This window comes from Cebus imitator, unplaced genomic scaffold (genome assembly GCF_001604975.1).
Source record: "Cebus imitator isolate Cc_AM_T3 unplaced genomic scaffold, Cebus_imitator-1.0 Scaffold4, whole genome shotgun sequence".
Lineage (NCBI taxonomy): Eukaryota > Metazoa > Chordata > Mammalia > Primates > Cebidae > Cebus > Cebus imitator.
The window spans coordinates 6,158,751-6,180,118 of NW_016107319.1; the positions used below are offsets into that span (position 1 = coordinate 6,158,751).

The 21,368-nt window shown below is 40.8% G+C and overlaps 1 protein-coding gene across 1 annotated transcript in view; it reads right to left on the reverse strand.

Moving 5' to 3' along the window:
• TBC1D9 (TBC1 domain family member 9) overlaps positions 1-15,889 on the reverse strand; it is a 141,287-nt gene extending 125,398 nt beyond the window's left edge. Inside the window, exon 1 of the mRNA XM_017534291.2 lies at positions 15,643-15,889. Within this exon, the coding sequence (XP_017389780.1) occupies positions 15,643-15,772 (130 nt within the window). The 5' untranslated portion in view covers positions 15,773-15,889. The remainder of the gene's footprint in view (positions 1-15,642) is intronic.
• Between the last annotated feature and the right edge of the window lie 5,479 nt (positions 15,890-21,368).

Sequence of the window (21,368 nt, forward strand, 5' to 3'; positions counted from 1 at the left end):
TCATAAACAAGGATGGACAATTTTAATTTGAGGTCAACAATCTAAGTCTAGCTCCTAAAACTAAAGTCTTTTCCACACCAATAATATCCAATGACAATCTTATCTTCCTGGTACAGGAGAAAGATAAGGCTCCTTTCCTCCACCTACCCAGAGAGGTCTACATAATGAACTCTCCCTTTACATGCTTTTTCTCTTCAAACATTCACCTTATCTTAGGTAAAATGTAGATTCACTGGACACTAACGTCTCCCAGTAACTATTGTCTTACATCATACTTTCCCCTCTTCCTACACACCTTCCCTGGCTTTAAGGAAAAGCATAAGTATTAAACTTCTGGAAAACCTCTTTGGAAACATAGCCACAGATGTGTCTGTGCTAGTGTTTTTCCCAGACATGCTCTAAAGCTGGCTTAATAAACATAGATGAGTAAGACTTGCGCCTCAGTCACTCATTTTGGTTGTCAATTTCATCCAAACGAAAGTTTCTAACTTAGATCTCCAGTGGAGAGTTAAAGGAAAACCTCAATGGATTTCTTGAGTGGATCCCACAGCTAGGAAACCTAGCAATCCAATGTTCCCTGAAAGAATATATAAATAACCTTAAAACCAAAAATAAAATTCTAAGCCTGCAACCAGCTGAATGGACTTCTCTCTCCTCTCAGCCAAAGGAATTCAAAAGTAAACCCGAAAAACTAGTTCAGGCCATGGTGGGAAGAGTGGGGCGGTGGGGGTCCCAGACATACTTCATTTTAATCTCCCTTCGGAATTCCAGAAAAGTTGATGGGCATTGACATTAACATCAAAAGAGAGATCTTAAGACTGACAAAACAGATTCTTTGTAGCAAGAAGATACCAAATTTCAACGTGATTCTAGTATAGCATTACATGACAACTAACAGGCCCTAAAGAAAGAAACTGAAGTATTTTACCCCAAAATATATTTGACATATTTAAAGTGGCCCTGCAAAGCTATCTCCTGTTGGGGAAATCTACATTTTGTAGAGAATCCCCTTCCCTTTTCCAGGTATTTTCCGGATCTAAGAGAGATTTAACTAATAATCTAGCACCTTTTAAGGTCTGATCAGAGACATTTACCAGGCCAGGTGTGGTGCCTCACACCTGTAATTCCAGCACTGTGGTTGGCTCAGGAATTCCAGACCAACCTGGCCAACATGGCAAAACCTCATCTGTACCAAAAAATACAAAAATTAGCCAGGTGTAGCGGTATGTGCCTGTAGTCCCAACTACTTGGGAGGCTGAGATGGGAGTATGGCTTGAGTCCAGGAGCCAGAGGTTGCAGTGAGCCAAGATCATGCTACTGCACTCTAGCCTGGGCAACAGACGGACACTATCTGAAAAAAAACAAAAACAAACAAAACAGACATTTACCATCTTTCTCTCCAAAGCCTGCTATCAGGAGCCTTCATCTACATAATAAAAAATATGATCTCCACAACCCCTTAACTTAGAAACTCCTTTCTATTGATTCCAAGTCTTTAGACAATAACTTAACTCTCTCAACCAATTGCCAATCAGAAAATCTGTGAATCTACCTATGACCTGGAAGCCCCCTCCTTTTTGAGTTGTCCTATCTTTCCAGACCAAACCAATGTATACCTTACATGTATTGGTTCATATCTGCCTGTAACTTGTGCCCCTAAAATGTACAAAATCAAACTGTAAACCAGCAACCCAGGGCACATATTCTCAGGACTTCCAGAGGCTGCGTCATGGGCCACAGGTCATCACAACCGGCCCAATTAATCTCCTTAAATATTTTACAGAGTTTGGACTTTTCATTAACAAATCTAACAGCAAAACTGTGACATACCATTTGAAACCAACTAGAAGCCAGCGGCAATTGCGGAACGCTGGTTCATCTACTGAGCTCTTTAGAATGCACATCTGACAAGAAAAGAAACGAAGAGCAGAAGGTGAGTTACTGACTTCTTCACACTTCTCTAGTTTCACTAGTAGAGGATGTTTTCAAATTACAAATTCCTAATAACTATTCATACACGCACTCCCCACATACCCCCACACAAAGAGAAAAGGTGATCCCTTCCTTCTCTCTCTCCCACTCCAGTCCTCTCCCTGTTGATTCCAGTTTGCCTCACTCAGAGAACCATTTGTGCAAGAAGGAGAGAGAAAAGAAAAGAAGAAGAAAGAAGGTGCAGGGGCAAAGGGGAGAGGAGGAAGAGAGAGAAAAAGAGAAAGAAAGTAACTACCTTTTACTGGTAGAGCTTTCAAAATGTACATACAGTATCAGAAAGGGAGGAAAGGAGGGAGAGAGGGAGGGAGGGAAGGAAGGAAGGAAGGGAGGGAGGGAGGGAGGGAGAGAGGGAGGGACAGATAGAAGGAGTTACGTAGAAACAATTTAAGGTCGCTGATCAAAAATTATCTTCTCCGAGAAGCCTGAGTATTTGACTCAATGTTGTCAAGCTGCCTAAATATCAGACAGATATCCATTTGCTTTAACAGCATCCTTTAGAAAATGCAATGTCTCTAAACTGCAGAACTCTTCCATTACTCACACACTGCTATGAATTAGAGCCAGTTGCCTCCTAATACCTACATGAGATCATCACCAAGGGAGGACAATGATGGGACAATATTCTATGAATGGTTCTTTATGTTTTCCATGTTTTACATACTTATCTCATAGACTCTTCATAATGGTGCTAAAAGTTATTAAGCCACATATTAAATAAGGAAATTAAGCTCAGAAAGGAAGAGAAACTTTGCAAATCACATGTCCAACAGGTGGAGCTGTGATTTGAATCCAGCTGTCTGCTTACTAAGTGAAGGACTCAAGACTAGAAGTCAATGAGGGAGGCAGAGAACACAAAGACGCTGTGCAAAGGGCAACCATCAAGGTTTTTGTCTGTGGCACTCCCTGCACAGTGCCGTGCGATGAAGCAGGCATAGGCTTCCACCTCCAAGACTCAGAACTCAAGGTGGTACCTACCATAGCTGTTAGCACTCCAAGCTGCCCACGTCCAAATTACAAATCCTCATCTGTACCTAACTACAAAACAGTTTTTGTGGTCAGGCCTGGGAATCATACCACAATTCACAATCTGACCCCTTCATAAAGTGGGTCCTCTCTTCATGATGATGGCAAAATAGAAAGGATATGCAGTGTCCCTAGAGCAGCAAGTCTGCCTCAACCTTTCAAATTCCTCAAATTTCTGGAAGGAAGCTTGGAGTAGATTTTCTCTTGTCTAGTTTTTGTGGCCAGTTTACAAACACCCAGAAGATGTCAAATGTCATCTCAAATCCTGCACAAATTATATGCTTTCATTGCCTTATTTGCAGAATAAGGCAATCTGAAGACAAATGGCTATGGACAATGGAATTCTGAACAAAATTATCTTAAAGTTGATAATAATGGAGTAGAGGTCGGGGGATGGATTCATGGAACAAACAAGCAAAATCTGCTTTTGCCTAGTCATGCTTCTTGTCAGCAGCGTTTTCCTATTAATAATATGTAAATATTATGAGCCAGCTCCACACACAGCTAGACTAATCCCCACCCCAACACATAGAAGTCACCAATATAAACCAGAAATAAAATTCTAACCCCCCAACTGACTGAATGGATCCCTCCTCTCAGCCAAGGGGATTTCAAAGAAACCAAAAAACTAGTTCAGGCCGTGATGGGAAGGGGGGTTTTCAGACATGCTTCATTATACCCTTCTCCTGTTCAAATTCAGGCACAAGTGACCAGTATTAACATTAAAACAGAGATGAGGTCTTTCTTCTGATCCTAAAAAGATTAGCTAGGTGTCTAGCATCATTTAAAGGTCTGAATAGAAAACATTTGCCATCTATTCCCACTAAGGGCATCCACTTGTGAGACTTTATTTACTTAAGAACCTTGAGGCCCTGGCATGTGGCTCACTTGTAATCCCAGCACTTTGGGAGACCAAGGCGGGTGGATCACCTGAGGTCAGGAGTTTGAGACCAGCCTGGCCAACATGGTAAAACCCCGTCTCTACTAAAAATACAAAATTAGCTGAGTGTGGTGGCGCACACCTGTAGTCCCAGCTACTTGGGAGGCTGAGACAGGAGAATCACTTGAAGCTAGGAGGTGGAGATTGCCGTAGGCCAAAATCTTGCCACTGCACTCCAGCCTGGGCGACAGAAAAAGACTTTGTTTTTAAAAAAAAAAAAAACAAAGAATCTTCACAACCCCTTATTTTAACCCAGTCACTCTTTTATATTCACAACTCCTATCTTAACCCAGTCATTCCTTTCTAAGGATTCCAAGTCTATAGAAAATAACTTTTTTTTTTTTTTGTTTTTTGAGACAGAGTGTCCCTCTATTGCCAGGCTGGAGCGTGGTGGTGTGATCCCAGCTCACTGCAACTTCCGTTTTCCAGTTTCAAGCAATGGGTAGCTGGGACTACAGGTGCGCACCACCACACCCAGCTAATTTTTTTGTACTTTTAGTAGAGACGGGGTTTTACCATTTTGACCAGGATGGTCTTGATCTCTTGACCTCATGATCTGCCCACCTCAGCCTCCCAAAGTGCTGGGATTACAGGCGTGAGCCACCGCGCCAGGCGATAATAACTCTTTAAACCAACTGCCCACCAGAAAATCTTTGAATACACCTGTTACCTGGAAGCCCCTCTTTTGTACCTCTTGGAGTAGTCCTGCCTGCCCAGACCAAATCAATGTACACCTTACATATATTGACTGATGTCTCAACTACCCCTAAAAAGTATAAATCCAAGCTATAACCCAGCCACCGTGGAAACATGTTCTCAGGACCTCTTGAGAATGTGCCTTAGACCATAGTCACTCATTTGACTCAGAATAAACTTCTTTAAATATATAACAGAGTTTAATTCTTTTCATTGACACCGATTATAACATTAAGTTCCACTAGGAGCTAACACATTTTAACTGCTTTTATACACAGTTAACCTTTAATCAACATGGGTTTGAACTGACTAGGTCTACTCACACAGGGATTTTCTTCTGCCTCTGCCACCTCCGAGACAGCAACACCAACCCCTCCAACTCCTTTTCCTCAGCCTACCCAACCAACGTAAAGACGATGACGACAGAAACCTTTAAGATGATCCACTTCCATTTAATGAAAAGTAAACATACTCCCTTCTCCTAAGAATTTTCTTTTTTCTTTTATTCTTTTTTTTTTTTTTTTTTTTTTTTTTTTTTTTTTTTTTTTTTTTTTTTTTTGAGTTGGAGTTTCGCTCTTGTTGCCCAGGCTGGAGTGCAATGGCGCTAACTCGGCTCACCGCAACCTCCGCCTCCTGGGTTCAGGCAATTCTCCTGCCTCAGCCTCCTGAGTAGCTGGGACTACAGACACGCGCCACCATGCCCAGCTAATTTTTTGTAGTTTTAGTAGAGACGGGGTTTCACCGTGTTGACCAGGATGGTCTCGATCTCTTGACCTAGTGATCCACCCGCCTCGGCCTCCCAAAGTGCTGGGATTACAGGCGTGAGCCAGGGCGCCCGGCCTTCCTAAGGATTTTCTTAATAACACTTGCTTTTCTAGCTTACTTTATAAGAATGCAGTATATAACACACATAACATAAAAAAATATGTGTAATCAACTGTTAATGTTATCAGTAAGGTTTCTGGTCAACAGTAGGCTATTAGTAAAGTTTTTGGGGAGTCAAAAATTATACATATTTTTGACTGCATGGGGGATTGGCACCCCTAACCTGAGTTGTTCAAGGGTCAACTGTATAAATAAATACACAAGCACTACTAGTTGCAATTTTACTAATACAGTACTTACAAGCTGGTATATTTACTCTAAAAACAAGTATCTGCTAACCAGTCAGAGCTTCACGGACGTCATTTTGTTATTTCTCAAACATTTCTGGGAGTTATTTGACTGTTTGTTTATAAAATGGAAAGTCTCCCTAATTGTGGAGGTCTCTACTGAATGCAATATGTCAAATTCCTGAACAGTCCAGTGCTCCAGCTCAGATGGAAATTTGATATGGACTTAATTAGTCTGCACTCTTATCATCTCCATGCCTATGTTCCTAAATCTCCCGAATTTGTTCACCCATGTTTCATCTCAAGGTTAATAATGGCTCAAAAAAAAAAAAAAAAAAAGTGTCTTTTTCCTTCTTTTACGTCTTTGTAAAGTTCAGCGCCCTAAAGATAGTTGGTACACAAATGCATTTCTGGCAGAATAGCTTACTGAGGAAATCACACATTTGATTTGGTATAATGAGAAACTGTCTCAATCTCTTGAAGAGATCCTTTAACTTGAAGCCCCTGTGTTGTAATTCACCTGAGATCTATTAAGCTCTTAAAGTTGAATGCAAATGCTTGAAATACTTTCATTTTTCCAAGGGAGCTTTTATTAGATTTTCAAATGGGGATGGTTATAAGAGGAAAATAAAGTTAACATACACCATTATAATTAATCTATTAGCCCATTTTCACGCTACTGATAAAGACATATCCGAGACCAGGCAATTTACAAAAGACTGAGGTTTAATTGACTCACAGTTCCACACGTCTGGGGAGGCCTCAGAATCATGGCGCAGGACGAAGGAAGAGCAAAGGGACATCTTACGTGGTGCCCAGCAAAGACAGAAATGAGGGCCAAGTGAAGAGGGTTTCCCCTTATAATGCCATCAGATCTCGTGAGGCTCATTCACTACCATGAGAACAGTATGGGGGAAACTGCCCTCATTATTCAACTATTTCCACCGGGTGCCTTCCACAACACATGGGAATCATGAGATATCAGTCTTATAAAGAATACTAAATAGGCCGGACGCAGTGGCTCATGCCTATAATCCTAGCACTTTGGGAAGCGGAGGGAAGAGGACTGCCGAAGCTCAAGATTTTGAGACCAGCCTGAGCAATATAGTGAGACCTCATTTCTATAAAATAAAAATAAATAAATAAATGCATATAAAGAAGAATAATAAATAGACTGAAAGAGGTGGCTCGTGCCTGTAATCCCAGCACTTTGGGAGGCCTAAGCGGGTGGATCATCTGAGGTCAGAAGATTGAGACCAGCCTGGTCAACATGGTGAAACCCCTCCTCTACTAAAAAAAATAAAAATAAATAAAAAAATTAGCCAGGTGTGGTGGTATGCACCTGTAGGCCCAGCTACTCAGGAGGCTGAGGCAGAAGAATTTCTTGAACCCAGTAGGTGGAGGTTGCAGTAAGCCAACATTGCACCACTGCACTCCAGCCTGGATGACAGAGAGCGGCTCTGGGTCAAAATAATAATAATAATAATAATAATAATAATAATAATAAATACAATAGGCTCACACTTATTAGCTGTGGGACCTAGGGTAAATCACTCGATCTCTTTAAGCCTTAGTTTCCTTTTCTACATACTGAGGATAATAATGGCACCTACCTTATAATGTCAGATAAGATAATCTATACCAATGTCAACTAATCAGGACAACTATACAAACTGGACAAAATATATTTTAAAATATCAACAAATTAAAAAAGCAACAAATTGCCATACCTGAAGAAAACAGAGGCTCAAGGGGAAGAGTTCTGTATTTTAGAGTAATGATTATTTTGGGAGGCATGTGCCACTTCCATAACGGGCTGCTGAGTAGCTTACAGTCTGGATGTGCTTTTAACAGAATCCTGGGACCGGGTGCACATGGATAGGAGTCAGTATCATCAAAGAGGTAGGACAGCTAAAGATGCCACCCTCTCTTTGGGTTGGGATGGAGGACTATGACTTAATCATAACTGTGAATCCTGAGTAGGCAAATCCACCCAAGTTAGAGCTCAGCTTGAAAATATATCAGTATCAAAAATTAGGGATTTTAGTTTGCAACTGGCAGAAAAATTTTTTCCCATAGAAAATAACATTATCTTCTCTTTCAGATTAGTTCCACAAAGTAGAAGTACAATGTCCAGTTTATAATCAAAAGTAGCCAGACATAAAAAATAACATAAGAGTATGAATGAAAACTAGGAGAAAAAACAGACAATAAAACAGGCTTATAAGAGCTCAAGATATTGAAGTTAATTGAGACGTTACAAGAACTACACTTGCTCAAAAAGGACAAAAAATAAGATTGAGAATTATAATAACTGAAAATTAAACAATGAACCAAACAGAAATTTTTACTTAAAAAATAATTAAAAATGGTTGGGTCAAACAGATTAAATATAGCTAAACAGTTACTAACTTGGAACAGAGATCAGAAAAAACTAACAAAAATGAAGTAAAATTAGAAGGTAACATACATAGAAGATACAATGAGAATGTCTAACATACATTAATTGGAGTGCCAGTAAGAGAGATGAGGGAATGTAGGAAAAGCAATATTTGAAGAGATAGTGGAAGAGAAGCTTACAAAACCAAGGAAAGACATATTAAAGAACAACTACTATCCCTAAGCAGGATTTTTAAAAATCCTCAAATTATCTAGATGCTAGTAAAATTGCAGAAGACCAAAGTCAAAGATAACACTAAAAGCAATTAGAGAAAAAAGACATATTACTCACAAAAGAACAATTCAGAGTGACAGTTTACCTCAAAAGAAATGATGTCTTAACCATGTTTAAAACATACTAAGTGCCAACCATTCAAACCAAAAATATCCTTCAAGAATTGCAGACATACAAAAACAGAAAAGCTGTCACAAGCAGGTCCTCGCTAAAGGAAAGAGTAAAGGATGTTTTTTTCTGGCAGTAGAAAACGGATTCCAGAAAAATGGTCAGGGAAGGAGAAAGTAAAATAAAAATGGTAAACATGTGGAGATCCAACTGAATACAGACTTTAAAAATAGTAATAACTCCATGTCCTTGGGTTGAAAATATGTTAAGAATTAAAACACACTATTAAAACAAAAATGGTATGTAAATTGGGGGTGGAGAGTTAAGGTATTCCAGGGCTTTATATGAGCAAAGAGTTAACGTGTCAATTTTAAAAAATAAAAAATAATGGCCAGGTGCAGTGACTCACACCTGTAATCCCAGCAATTCGGAGGCTAAGGCGGGGGAATCACTTGAAGCCAGGAGTTTGAGAACAGCCTGGGCAACACAGCGAGATCCTGGTTTTCCTTTAAAACAATAAAAGGTAAAAAAAAAAGTACTGGTTAACGATATAATTTGATAAGTCAAAAATGCATATGTAGTCTCCAGAATAACTACTAAAAGAATAATAAAATGAATATAAAACTTCTAGCTAATAGAGGCTCAAAAAGCTTTTTCTTAACTTAAATCAATTCCCACATCCCACCAAAAGGCAAGGAAGGCACATAAAAAGAACACAAAACAGCTAGAAAAAGTAGAAAGCACTTAATAAAAGGGCAGATTTAAATGGAAGCCCCATGCACATTGACTAAATAATACAATAGAGAATCAAAATTTTTCAAAATTGATTAAGAAAAAAGTCAACTGCCCAGGTATAGGGGCTCACACTTGTAATTCCAGCACTTTGAGAGGCCAAGATAGGATAATTAGTTTAGGCCAGGAGTTCAAGACCAGCCTGGCCAATATAGTGAGACCCCATCTCTATTTATAAAAAATTAAATTATTAAACATTATAAAAAAGGAAATAAATAAACGATCTGCTATTTATAAAAGACATATCTAAAACATAAGGATACAGAAGGGTTGAAAGTAAAAATATGAAAAAGAGATATCATAAAAACACTAGCCAAATAAACCTAACCATAAGAATGAGACAAAAGCAATTCTGGAAATATATGTGAAGATTTCATAATGATAAAATGCTCAATTCACCAGGAATATATTACAATTATAATGTTATATTATTAGGATTGCTTTATGAATGCAAGTTCAGGTAAACGCTTGAAAATCAGTTACTATAAGTTACCACACTAACAGGATAAAAAAGAAAAAACACACGATTACATTGATAAAAATGGAAAAGCATTTTTAAAAAATTCAGCATCCAAATATAATTTTAAAAATTCTTGGCAAACTAGGAATAAGAACTTCTTAAAATAAAGTAAAAACAGGCAAGGAGAACCAAAAAATAAAAAGAAAAGAAAAAATTTTACAAAAATCACCATAACTTGCTTGTAAAAATGCTGACAAAAAAGAAAAAAAATAAAAAAATAAAATAAAATCACCATAATTAACAATGTACAAATGTTGAAAGTCTTTCTTTTAAGACCTGGGAAGGGATAAGAGTATGTACAATTGCCACATCATTTGTAATTGTATATGAGGTCCTAGCCTGTTAAGAAAAGCAAAGACAATTTTTAAAAGCATAAGGATTAAAAAATAAATAAACTGTCAATATTACCAGATGATGTGGTTTTGTATGTAGAAATTTTTAAAAAAGAATTTACAGATAAATTACTAGAATTCCTTTCTTAAGTTATACATTTTTGATACAAGGTGAATATAAAAAACAACTATATTTCCACATCCCAGTAAAAAAGAAACAGAAAATAAAATTTTAAAAAGACATAATATACAACAGATTGAATAAAATATAAAATACCTAGGAATAAATCTAATAAAGGAAGTGTAAAATCTCTACACAGAAAACTATAAAACACTGAGAAAAATTTTTAAAGATCTAAATAAATAAAGGAATATACCATGTTCATGGACCAGGAGACTTGATACTATAAAGGTAATAATTTTGCTCAGATTTCTTTACAGACTCAATACAATGTCAATCAAAATCTCAATAGTTTTAATACCTTTGTTGCTGCTGCTGTTTTGTTTTGCTGAGACTTTACAAGCTGATTCTAAAATATAAATGGTTTCTAACTTACAGTGGTTCGACTTACAATTTTTTTTTAATTTCATAATGATGCAAAAGCTATACAAATTCTATTTGCTCCTTGACTTACAATAAGGTCACATCAGGACAAACTCACTATAAATTGAGAGTACTTCAAGTTAAAAAAAGTGCATCAATATTTTCAACTTATTGAAACATAACTCCACTGTTAACTAGAGGAGCAACTACATTGTGCTCAAAGAATAGTCAATAAACTCTATCTTTGTAGAGAACAAAGAGCAAGATAATAGAAGTTAATCTACTGCATATAAATGCTTATCATAAAAGTACAGTACACAATATACCCATGTAACAAACGTGTACCTGTAATCCCTGAATCTAAAAGAAAATTAAAATAAAATAAAACTACTGTGTCATGTTGGTACAAGAATATACTAATAAACAAAAGAAATAGACTAGAAAACCAAAACAGACTCACACACATATGGGTACTTGATTTATGACAAACATAGCTCTACAGAACAGTGAAGACAGATAGCCTTCCCAATAAATCATGCTGGGGCAAATATCCACAAGAAATGTAAAATATAATACCTGACCCCTGCTTCACAATATTAACCATAAAGGAAATGGTATCTAAAAGGAAATGTTATAAAAAAGGACTTAAGGAATTTTAAAAATTAAAAATCTCTGTTCATCCTTTACAGAGTAAATAGGTAAGGAATAAATGAAGGTTTTGCCACACACATAACAATGGGCTCATACCCAAAATATATTTTTAAAATTTCTACAAGTCAGTAAGAAAAAAGACAAACAATCCAGTTGAAGAATGGACAGGAGACTTGAACAATCATATCTCAAAATATTCCTAATAAACATATGGAAAGATGCTCAACTTCATCAGTCAGGAAAAAGCAAATTAACCCTGAAATGTGATATTACTACAAAACCACCACAATGGCTAAAATTACAAAGACTGACAGTGTTGACAAGGATATGTGATGGAACAAAGGAACTTACATATGCTACTGGTGGAAGCATATTGGTACAACTACTTTGGAAAATAGTTTGGAATCATCTACTGAAGTTGAAAATACATTATGAGCTAGCAGTTCCTTTCCTGTTTATAGAACAAATAGAAACGTATGCTTGCAGGCACCAAGAAACATGATCCAAAATGACCACAGCCACATTGTCCATAATGCACCCAAATGGACCATCAAATGGTCAACCAACAGTACAACTGATAAACAGTAGATGAATAAATTGGCATACTCATATCATAGTTTTCTGCACAGAACAGAAAAATGAATGAATTATAGTCATCAAGCAACAAAATGAATATCACATACACAAGGCTGAGCAAAAGAATCCAGACACAAATGGATATATACTCTATGATTCCATTTCATTTCTTGTAAAAAAAAAAAAAAAAAAAAGGCAAAACCAAAATATAGTGTTTAGGGATATGTTCTTTAGAAAAACTATAAAGAAAATCAAGGAAATGTTCACACACACAAAAAAAAACATAAGGATACCTTTATCTTTGGGGGAGGTGACAATGACTGGCTGAGAATCACAAGGGGGCTTTTGGCACATTGGCAATGTTCTATATTTTTTTATCCTGGTGTTCTATTTTTTTTTTATCCTGGTGTTGGTTGCCAAGTGCTCACTTTGTACTAGTTCACTGCACTCTGTATTTGATTTCTGTAATTTTATATATATGTATGAAATCTCAAAGGGGATTAAATAAATCAATCAAATACATTCATCCATGCCTATACATATTGCTTGGAATCAGAAACAGAATATCTTAATTTTAAAAAAATGTTAAGTGTCCTCAACTTTGAACCATCGTTTTTTATAGCATTCTGTGCTTCTCTTTCCAAGCTCCCTAATGACCACACTTTGAGGGCACTCCTGGCCAGTTCACACTGAGCAAGTTTCCCTACTCACCTGTCATCTATTTGCTGAGTGTACATAGGTGCATTGATCCAGATAATGCATATTATGCAAAGGTCCTGAAATCTTTCAGAAAATTTCCAACAACTGATATCTAATACTTAGTCTTCCCTCCTCTCCTCAAAGCCAGATCTTTTTCTTTCTTCACTTCTAAGCTCAAGGTCACTTCCTCAAGGAATCTTTCCTTGCCTCCGCCTCCAAGACCCCCTCACTTAACTGAAACTAACCGACATCATGTTCCTCTCCTTATGATATTTCTTCTGGTTATTCTCAGTTTGCCCTCATCCATCCCTGGGAGCCTGATCATAAGAGATGACATCACCAGAATTTCTTTACAGCTGGCTTCTTTTTCTTTTCCTTTTCTAGAGATAAGGTCTCACTATGTTGCCTAGTCTGGATTCTAATGCCTGAGCTCAAACAATCCTACAGCTTCAGCTTCCCTAGCAGCTGGGACTGGCATACACCACCATGCCCAGTTCCTTAGCTGGCTTCTATTGGGTTCCAGGGATGGGAGGCAGTGGCAGAAGCTAGAAGGGTGGGAGAAGAGAGAAGTCGGGGAATGTACTCTCCACTTCCTTTCTGCTGTAGTCTGTGTTTTTACAAGTGCCTGCTTCTCTCCAGGCCCAAGCTTCTCTTCACTGGCTCCAGGTCTCATGGATTCCAGTAATATCATTCCTGCCTCTGGTTTGCCTTACACCAGTTCTAATAACCATGCCTCTATTTTTCTAAGTTGTCTTTTCACTTAACTCTCTTCATTTGGACTTCATTTAGATTGTTTTCTTCTGGAACTCTGTAGAGTGGTAATTTTACTTTAATTTATGTGATTATTTCATCAATATCTGTCTTTTACTAGGCTTGAGCTTCATGACATTAGCACTTCTAGAAGTTGCCAACAAATATCTGTTAAATGATTTTGTGAGTTAGTGAATGCATGAATGAACTCACATTAGAATCAGAATATACTACACATTGTATAACGTTTCTAAAATGCTCCTGCTACATTTGACATGGCACCAATGTATTAGACCAAACATTTTACCTCTGTTGGTTGAAAATAACCTTTGTTGTCATGAATATTTTTACTCATAGCAATGATTTCAATTATTCCATTAATAAGCGCAATCACCATGATTTCTTAATTTACAAGATGCAATTTTACATATGTGAAATAAGTCATTGATGACAAGATGAGATTTCAAGTGAACCAGTAGTTAGTTACAGCTCTAAGAACCAGTAGGAACACAATACAAATGCTAAGCAGAAAAAGAAGGCTCTGAATCCCTGAAATTTTCACATGCTGTTATTGCAAATGACCCAGGTAAATGAATACTTAATGCTTACAAGATGTAGGAGGGTTAGCTGCAGAAGGAAATGTTATTTTTTACTATAATAAATTTTCTACTCTGTGTTGTCATCCTAGGCTTAAAGGACAACGTGTGCCAGGCGTGGTGACTCACACCTGTAATCTCAGCACTTTGGGAGGCCAAGGCGGCCAGATCATTTGAGGTCAGGAGTTCAAGACCAGCCTGGCCACCATGGTGAAACCCCATCTCTACTAAAAATGCAAAAAAATTAGCTGGGCATGGTGGTGCATGCCTGTAGTCCCAGCTACTTGGGAGGCTAAGGCAGGAGAATGGCTTGCTCCAGCCTGGGTGACAGAGTAAGACTCTGTCTCAAAAAAAAAAAAGAAAAAAAAGGACAATGTGGGCTGATTCCAATATTAGATATGTAAATTACATATTAACATTTAGAGTTAGATAACTTTTACAAAGTGAACTGGAAAATCCTGATTTCAGTTCACTAGTCAGTATTTCCAGAACAGGGTCAGGAGCTCTGCAGATTTATGGTAGAAGCAAGATCCTTCAAACACAGCAGTATACACTGTACCACATGACGTTTGAATTTTAATCTTGATAAAATTAGCTTATAAATGTAGTCATAAGTAAATATATATATCGAGAATTTTCATTTCATAGTACAGCATTTGAAAGCAACAATTTATCTAGCGTGCAAACTCCGGGTGATATATGAAATTGATATATGCTAAACTCTGAAGAGGTCAAAGTTCATCTCTTTTTTGCAGTCTCCTTCCTAGTGAAACCTCTACTATTTCTTCTGCTAACTTTTTCACTGTAAAAAGTATTCCAGTTCTGTTCATTTTAAATAACACAGAGAGGGAAAAGGTCCAATTTCTCTAGTATGGTAGGCGTTCAAGATTATTTCTACTATGGCACTACTTTGGATATGGGTCTGACTGATCTTGTAATCCTGAATGATATGACGTGGCTTCAACAACAATTACAATAATACCTTTAAGGGAGGGGGGTTTAGGGAAGAAGTGATTGAGCAAAAACAGTTCAAATGCAGTTATACAGCCAATTATTTCTACAACTAGAACCAGACAACTTGCTTTGCTTTATGTCTAATTAGGTGAAACAAAAGAATTCCTGTTTCCTTATTCATTCTCTTCGGTCATAACTAATATAGGAAATGACCACATCAGTTCCTTACTGATCGCTTCTCTGGAAATAAAAGAGCATTTTATACCTGATCCTGCTGTTGCCAGTAAAGAAAGTGGAGTAAAAATGAACCTTCTTCCATCCCTCTTCTCCATTTGGAAAACAATATTTTTAAGGCGGGGGGGGAGGGGGAGGGGATGCTGCATTCAATTTATAGGGGATAATACTCCCGCCGCCCCAGACTCACTCTTTTCCATTCTCCTCAACATCATCCACTTAAGGAGCGCTCAGTACGCTAAGGGCCCAAAAGCCTGACAGAGTCAAAACAGAAGCATCTCTGTCCAGACAGAACATCACGACTCTCGAAGCCTGGCACACAACGAGGCAGGGCGGGTCGCCCAGCCCCAGGGGACCGGGCGGCGTCTCCCGAGCCTGCAGCCCAGGGCCGCGGGCGGCGCCGCAGCGCTCCCGGCTCCCCTCCAGCAGGGGTCGGCCAGGGTCCTTACCCGCCAGTCCGCCGCCGCCGCCTCCATCGCCGGCGTGCCCCTTCCTCCGCTGCAGGATGAAGTATGGGTTGGCTCTCTCGGTGATCCACAGCGCGTTGGCCAGCAACACCTCCTCGGGGTTCACCCACATGGTCTTGGCCGCCGTGGGCGGGTGCACAATGGGCCCGCGGGTCGCGTCCTGCACCCACCACCGCAACAGGCGCGCACTCCCGGACACACGCGCGCCCGCCCGCCCGTCCGGTAGGTGCGGCGGTGGCCGCAGGCGACCTCAGGGGGCGGCCCGCGGCGCCCGGGCCACAACAAAGCCCCAGCAGGCGGCCGGGGAGGACGGCGAGAACGCGGGCGCGGCGAGCAGCATCCTCCCCGCGGCCGCAGACGCCCGGGCCTGGCGCTTCGCAGCCCGGCTCCGGCCCACGGCGGCGGGAGGAGCGGGAGGAGGAGGAAGAGGAGGAGGAAGGGAGCGGGAGGAGGAGGAAGTGGTGTAGCTCAGTCCCGGGATCCGGCTCCGCGGCGGGCAGGGCTACGGGCGACCCGAGCGGATCCGGCCCGGCGGTCAGGGCCGAGCTGGGCTGGGGTCCCGAGCTCCAGGGTCCCTCCGGTCTCTACCTGCTCGAGCTCCCGAAGTCACCGCGCCTTAACGCGCCGTGCCGGAGCTGCTGGCGCCGCTAGCGAAGCCCAGCTCGCCGCTGGAAGGACGCTCCGGACACTGCGAATGAATGACGACAACGCGGCTCACTTGGAGCGGGTCCGGGTTTCCACGGACTCGGTTCCTCCGCGGGCAATGCGCGCCGAGCTGGGCAGCTGCGGCTGGCTTCGGGGGAACCTTCGGGGGAGCCGTCTGGGAACCGTGTGCCAAGCGCTGGGCCCGCCGCCCATCCCAGCAGGGAGGACGCCGCCAGCCTGCGTGGGTGTGTGTGTGTGTGCTGTTTGTGTTTAAGGTTGACGCTCTATGGGATAGCGCCACCCCTTTTCCCAGGAAACGTGTTTCAAGATTCCGGACCTGGAGCTCGGTTAGAGACCCGGGTCGGAAACCAAGGCAGCCAATGATCGTCGATGTTTTTGTTTCCTGCATCCCTAGGGCAAGTCATGCGCTAAACTTGTCACCGCTTGTGACCCCTCCCCCTCTCCATTCCATTGTAATTAAAGTGGCCCAGCTAAGTGCATTACATCACTTCTTTCCTTGACCTGTAGGGCATGAGCAATAGCGAAGTTGGAAGCGGCCCAAAAGCTTAGACCAACTAATTCACACCACAGCTGTTTCTATATGGCACTTGGGGCTTCGAAAACTGGGCATAGCAGAATTTTAAAATTTATCCACGCTTGGTAGATAGATTTTTTTTTTTAAATCAGTGAAACCAGAAACACACAAACCAGGCCAGCTTTATCCCTAGACAGTTTCAGTTTCCCCAAATACTTAGAGCCTCCTGTGGTGATCACAGCCCATCTGCCTACATATCTGATGACCTTTTTAAATTTTTTTTCTGCCTAGGAGATCAGCGCGCGCGCACACACACACAGCCCCTCTTCCCGAATGATGGTTATTTAGCAGACTCTGCTTTGTTGTGGATGCTGGGCGATCCTAGGGACTTTTCTCTTTCCAAATGAGCAAAGATTCAAATGAGACTTTCTTGTGTGGGCTTCAAAATTGTGACTTTTGTAGCTCCGACCTGAATTGTTGAATTCCTTCAAATAGTCGAATGAGCAAATCACCAGTCATTCTAATGAGACTGGCATTGCACCTGGTCGCTTCCTACCCCTTGGGCTCTCAAGGAATGGAAGTTTCCCTGATGTTAGCACACAGACTGATCTGCCTCTTCCAGCTGTCAGTGGAAACTTCATATATTTAACACAGATTCAAAAAGGTCATTTGGCACTTATGGTCACAGTGTAGTGTCTTCAGTCACAAAATCTGCAAATAAAAAGCAAGCAATAAGCTTCCGAGTCATAACATATGTAAAAATTATATTAATATGTCATGTAACTTTTATATTTTTGAAGCGTTTTCATAGGTATTCTTTTACTTGATATAATTGGTATTTTTAAAAATTCTAAGTGCTTTAATACCATGTTGGGGTTCGGAAAATGATATCACAAAGCATAGTGCTTTGGCATGCTAGGTACTTTGAACTAAAGGAGATGGGAAGCCCTCGGAAGTAGTTTCTCTCTGACCTTCTTCTGCCCTCCTGGTTCCCACGTCTCTTTCTCCCCCAACGTGAGTCACATAAACTAAAGGCAGGTCATAGAAACTAAAACCCTTCTCCCCAAAACAAGCTACAAAACCTAGAAATATTACCTTTCTTCACTTTTCTGTGTAGGGGCAAGCATACAGAACAGATAAAGAAATTATCGATCCTACCTTGTCTGATAGTAGGTCCCCTTTCCAAAGGAGTCCTACCCTAAACCCAGGAGGAGGGAAAGCTACACAGAGAAGCCAAGAAGAATCTGAGTATCCAGGCTGAGTCTCTGTTCTCAGTCTGTTACAATTGGATGGTACCCTTTTATCTAACCACATCTACATGGCTGCCCACTCTTCGTTGAACTTAAGCACAAAATGGACAGGCTGGGTGCAGTGGCTCAGGCCCATAATCCTAGCACTTTGGGAGGCTGAGGCAGGTAGATTACCTGAGGTCAGAAGTTCAAGACCACCCTGGCCAACATGGTGAAATCCTACCCTCACTAAAAATACAAAAATTAACCAAGTGTGGTGGTGCACACCTGTAGTTCCAGCTACTCAGGAGGCCGAGGCAGGAGAATCGCTTGAACCTGGAAGGTGACAGAGTAAGATTCTATCTCAAATAAATAAATAAATAAACAGGCTGGGCATGGTGGCGTATGCCAGTAACCCCAGCATTTTGGTAATCCAAGGCAAGAGGACCACTTGAGACCAGTCTGGGTAACACAGACCCCATCTCTATTTAAAAAAAAAAAAAAAATAGTTTTCCCTGTGTCTTTATCTTCATTTCTGAAGGTTCCCGTGTCACCTAAAACTTCGATTAAACAAATGTGTTATGCTTTTCTCTTGTTAACTTGTCTTTTGTTATAGACGTGCTGGCTGTGACCCTTATAGGAAGGAAAGATATCACACCTTTCCCCCTACAACAATCTTTTGTTTTTGTTTTTGAGGCAAAGTCTCCTCTGTCACCCAGACTGGAGTACAATGGCACAATCTCAGTTCACTGCAACCTCCACCTCCCAGGGTCAAGCGATTCTCCCACCTCAGCCTCCTGAGTAGCTGGGACTGCAGGTGTGAGTCACCACACCCAGCTAATTATTCATATTTTTTACTAGAGATGCGGTTTCACCATGTTGGTCAGGCTGGTCTTGAACTCCTGACCTCAAGTGATCCGCCCGCCGTGGGGCCTCCCAAAGTGCCAGGAACCACCACGCCTGGCCTACAACGATCTTTTGGAGTACCCTTAGCATGCTGCTTAAAGTTGTGGTTTCACACCATAACCTATATCCTAGCCCCAAAATATAAGTTTACTTTGGCATTTTTTATATACTGGTACCAAAATGCTATTTAGTTATTCAATTTATGCATTCATTTATTCATTCACTTATTCAATATATGATTATTGAATGCCTACTGTACTCTAGGTCTTGGAACAAAAGCTAAACAAGGCCCAGAGCAGTGGCTAACTCCTATAATCTTAGCACTTTGGGAGGCCGAGTCAGATGGATTGCCCGAGCTCAGGAGTTCGAAACCAGCCTGGATAATACGATGAAACCCTGTCTCTACTAAAATACAAAAAATTAGCCTGGCATGGCAGCGTGCCCCTGTAGTCCCAGCTACTCAGGAGGCTGAGGCAGGAGAATTGCTAGAACCTGGGAGGCGGAGGTTGCAGTGAGCCGAGATGGCACCACTGCACTCCAGCCTGGGCAACAAAGTGAGACTCCATCTCAAAAAAAAAAAAAAAAAAAAAAAAAAAAAAAAAAAAAAGTGAACAAAACATACAAACTTGCTGGTTTTGTAAAGATTAAAATGTAAAATTAATAATAAAAACCAAAACAAGTTTATAAGAATTTGCTTTAAGGACAAGATTGGACACGAAGAGGAAAGAAGAAACATTTTAAAATCCTTAGCCATTTTCTAGTTTCTTGGAAGCTTTTGAGCATATTCTCTCCAGGAAATCAGGACTGCCATTGTTATTATGAATTGTGATAATTTGTAGCAGAAAGACATTTCAAAAGAACTGGAAAAACTATAAGGAGTTTACGGGGGCTTTTCAGTCCCATACTGCTATCTACTCAATAAAATGTGACTTTGAAAAAAAAAAAAAAGACAATCAAATATACCTAGACAAGAAATGACACAGGAGAACCTAATTAATCTAACTAGTTCCTCTCTGAAATAGATGACTATTTTTAGCTTTCAATTTATTCTCACTGGTTTCAAGCCCAAGGATAGTCTCAGACCACCTGAAGAAGAAAAGCATTCAACAGATGCTTAGATAAGGTAGGGGTAGATGTCTTTGTCTTTCTGTCCCTCAGATCTCCCACTCTCATCACCTCCCCTAATGGAAAGAATCAACCCTTATAGGGTTCCTTTTTTTTTTTTTTTTAAGACTGAGTCTCACTCCATTGCCCAGACTGGAGTGCAGTGGTGCATTCTCAGCTTACTGCAACCTCCACCTCCCAGGTTCAAGTGATTGTCCCACCTCAGCCTCCCACGTATCTGGGATTATAGGTGGCATGAGCCACCATGCCTAGCTAATTTTTGTATTTTTAGTAGAAACAGGATTTTACCATGTTGACCAGGCTGATCTTGAACTCCTGACTTCAGGTGATCCACCCGCCTTGACCTCCCAAAGTGCTGGGATTACAGGCATGAGCCACTGCACCCGGCCAACCCTGATAGGGTTCTGACTGGTTGAACTTGGAGCAATTAATCCGTGTATTGCTTAGTGGGCAGATATGACTGAGGCAGAATTGCGAGTGTAGTTTGTCTTTGGCAATTTCTACCCCCGTTTCTGCAGTGTTCCCTCCTTTTCTGCTTTTTCACCTTCACAGTGGTGTGTTCTCCTCCTTATCCTCATTCCTCTCCTACTCAGTCCTCTGCTTAGTCTTCTTGGGACTTGCCCCACTTTGAAAATAGCATGGAGCCTCGGAAGTACTGTGCCCACACACCCCACCTCCCAACTGCAGTGCCTGCTCCTTCATGGCTCAGTTCTCCCAGAAGCAACGGGACAAAGGCTGCAGAACACAGGTGTTAATAACCATTCCAGGCTGGGCATGATGGCTCACACCTGTAATCCTAACACTTTGGGAGGCCGAGGCAAGTGGATCAGTTGAGATCAGGAGTTCAAGACCAGCCTGGCCAACACCAACATGGTGGAACCCAGTCTCTACTAAAACTACAAAAATTAGTCAGGCATGATGGCACATACCAGTAATTTTAGCTACTTGGGAGGGTGAGACAGGAGAATCGCTTGAACTCAGGAGGTGAAGGTTGCTGTGAGCCTAGATCGCACTACTGCACTCCAGCCTGGGCGACAGAGTGAGACTCCGTCTCAAAATAAACAAACAAACAACAGCAACAAAAACCATTGCATTGCCCAGCAGTCCCAGGGGTGGTCAACTAGTAGAAAATTCAGTTTCAGTTTTAGCAGAGAATTCACCCAGCAAAGTCATGAAGTGCTAACGCTTCCTTGAGAGAACACCCCCAGGCCTCCTATCTGATGATAACATTTCAACAAGAGCTTTAAAAAAAAAAAAAAATTAATTCC